The sequence below is a fragment of the Gastrolobium bilobum genome, unplaced genomic scaffold (genome assembly GCF_033153095.1).
Source record: "Gastrolobium bilobum isolate Gb01-03AN ecotype WA unplaced genomic scaffold, APGP_CSIRO_Gbil_v1 utg199832, whole genome shotgun sequence".
Taxonomy (NCBI): domain Eukaryota; kingdom Viridiplantae; phylum Streptophyta; class Magnoliopsida; order Fabales; family Fabaceae; genus Gastrolobium; species Gastrolobium bilobum.
In genome coordinates this window covers 12,204-15,221 of record NW_026897908.1, presented here as the reverse complement: position 1 = coordinate 15,221, position 3,018 = coordinate 12,204, and the positions used below count along the sequence as shown (strand labels likewise).

At 31.3% G+C, this 3,018-nt stretch overlaps 1 protein-coding gene across 1 annotated transcript; it reads right to left on the bottom strand.

The window, feature by feature from the left end:
- Positions 1–473: 473 nt before the first annotated feature.
- LOC133311342 (uncharacterized) lies at positions 474–1,723 on the bottom strand. Its single transcript, XM_061512372.1, has 2 exons — positions 1,601–1,723; positions 474–911 (listed from the first exon to the last, which is right to left on the bottom strand). The coding sequence occupies exons 1-2, from the start codon at positions 1,721–1,723 to the stop codon at positions 600–602; spliced, it is 435 nt and encodes a 144-aa protein (XP_061368356.1). The 3' UTR covers positions 474–599.
- Positions 1,724–3,018: the final 1,295 nt, after the last annotated feature.

Here is a 3,018-nt window from a genome sequence, read left to right as displayed (position 1 = left end):
CACATGTCCAACACATTTTTCATTCGAGAGAACATCTTCGTGCTTCCCAGCTTCTCGTGTGGCCCAGGGCCTTCAACTATTAAAACTTTTGCAAGACGCACAATAATGCCACATATGCACAAATAGACAACAGGTTGATTTTCTTTCAAAGGATAACAAAAGAAACATCTTCACTTTTCATAGACATGGACACATGAAATCCCTGTGTGGCTCACCAATCGAAGAAAAACCCAGAAAATAAGGATCCAAGAAAAGTATATAAATGAAAGATAAAAGAATAACAAAAAAAAAAACAGATTGCAGAGAATCCCCGGTTCTAATTATGCATTTAATATGTTCCCAAAATATAAAAAAGTCATGAAATGAAAAATGGAAAAGAGATAATTTTTCACCATATCTCGTATCTGTCAAGGGGATTTTATTCTGACAAAACAGTAACAAAATCTGTGGGTATAAACCTACCAAAACCCAACACCAACCAACCATACTAGTTTCCATGCAATGGCACAAAACATCACATACAAACTTCATCAAAGACCCTTTCCTACTTTACCCCTTAAAACAGCTAAACTGTAAACACAATAACCCCATATAATCAATCAAGCACTTTCAGTGCCGGTTCCAGTGCCATCATTGGTAGGAGTAAGGGTGGTAGTTGAGTTTTCACACTGCTTGATTGAAACCTCTTCAGAAACTTTTGCTGGGTATTTTATAGCATTGAGTTCAACCTTTCTCAAAGCAGCTTTACCAAGATCAACACCACAGATGTCAGAGAGCCTAACAAGGTAAAGCAAGACATCAGAAAGCTCTTCCCCAAGATGAACTTTTTCCTCTTCTTTCCAATCTGGAATTCCCTTTGGAACCTCACCTTTCCACTGAAATATCTCAGACAATTCTCCCACTTCTGCCACCTACAGAATCACAAAATTAAAAAAAATAATACTTTATTTTATAGACTTATAGCAGCTTGAGCATAACATAATTTTGACCCACTTCTGCATTCAAGGAGTGAAAATAAGATAAATAAGAGAAGACAAGGGGAAACCAAAAGGAGGGGAAATTTTACATGTCTTGTATGATAACAACAAAATGGGATCTGTTTGCATTGGGAAATCGACTTTGACTGAGGTTGGACAAAGTTGGTAAAATCTCAAAAATAAACCATGGCCAATATGAATAATGAACAGTCATAGGATTTAAGAAAGTTTAAAGCTTTTTTTTAAAACAAAAAAAGGAGCCAACTTGCAAGGAAAAGGCTTAAAAAAAACACTCAGAATATGTGTCAATCCCACTCATATCATATGTACCTCAGTTAAGTCAATCTTCATAACCCATTAAGAAAATGGATTAAATTAAAATAACAACTCAACAAAAGTGATTCTTCTTCCCCTATACCATCTCTTTTTTAATGGATCATAAAAGAAACAACACAACCCTCAACAAAAATTACACACAAAAAAAACTCAAATGGGTAATCCTCAAGAATTACATAACAAACAAATAAAGTTCATAAGGGTGCAACCAGAACCAAAAAACACAAAAAATAAAAAATAAAAAAGAAAAACCATTTTTTTAATGAGGTATTGGAAAAGAAGCATACCAAAGCCAAGAGAAGGTTCCTTGGGCTATGAAACTGGTCCCAGTCCCTCTCCTTGGCAAACTGAGCCATTATCTGCTTGAGCATATCAAGGGTAACAGAGCGCCCTTCAGAAACCCCAGTCATCTTGAAGAGAAAACTTAAAGAATAGAGAACAAACAAAGAAAACCCAAGAGAGAAGAGAAGAGAAATATTAGGTAATGAGAGAGGGAAACATGTTTCTGGAGAAGGATCACAATGAGTTATTTATATAGAAAATGAAATAAAAATAATAATATATAGAAAGAAGAAAAGGTTAATGAAGGGGTGCTTGCTTCTGCACAGTCGTTTTCGGAACTTGGAATTGGAAGGTAGCCCGCGTCGTTTCTTTTGTTTTGTTTTATATACAAGAGAGTGGAAAAAGTGTCACTCATCTTAAATAACATAACAGAAAGTTATCTTATTTTAAAAGAGATACAAATACATAAAATTTAAATTTTAAATTAAAAAAAATTACTCACTTTCTCTCTCTCTCAAGATTTTCATTTTTTTGTGTTTATCTCTCTCCTAAAATGACTTAACTTATGTCATGTAAAATGACAAACACCAAATCCAAGAAAAAGTTATACTTATTACTTTTTACTATTAAATTTTAATTATTAATTTTCGTTAATTTAACAGTTATAATTTATGAGATCATATTTATTAATTAATTATAATTTTTAAAAAATTATAATCATTATATTAACGAAAATCAACGATTAAGATTTAATAATAAGAAAAAATGAATAATAAATATAACTTTTTTCTTTATCTATTTATTTTTTGAATTTCTGAAACATAAAAAATAGAATAAACACTATTTTTGGTCCCTAACAAAAAAATACGGTCCTCACTTTAGTCTCTTACAAAAATAAATTAGTCAGTTAGTCACTAAAAATTTTAAATTGGACCCATTTTAGTTCTTTTGAGGGACTAATATGGGTCTTTTTTGAATTTGTGAGGAATCACGATTTCAACTAAATGGGTCCACTTTGAATTTGTTAGGGACTAATTGACTAATTTATTTTTGTAATGAACTAAAGTGGAGACTGTATTTTTTGTCAAGGACCAAAAAAAATATTTACTCAAAAAAAATATTCGCTAGAGGAGACTGAAATCCGTGACTGGGCCCACCCACGAGATAACCGGCTATTATCTGTTATTTAATGAAGTAACCTAAGTAGTTAAGTGCATGATTGGTTTTCAATTCAAATCAAACCTTTTATCTAAATTATTGTTTTCACTGCACCAAATTTTTTTATTGTTTTCAGATTTTAAAGGAAAAACAAATAAATCAGATTTAAAAAAACAAAACTAATTTTTAAAAAATATTAAAAATAATTTTTCATAATAAGATAAAGGAATGAATCTTCTCACATTACATTAATTCAAGTGAAAGG

Coding starts and splice junctions, on each gene's coding strand:
- LOC133311342 (XM_061512372.1), bottom strand. CDS start 1,723: ATGACTGGGGTTTCTGAAGGGCGCTCTGTTACCCTTGATATGCTCAAG. Junction 912..1,600: donor GGAACCTTCTCTTGGCTTTG/GTATGCTTCTTT, acceptor GTGATTCTGTAG/GTGGCAGAAGTGGGAGAATT.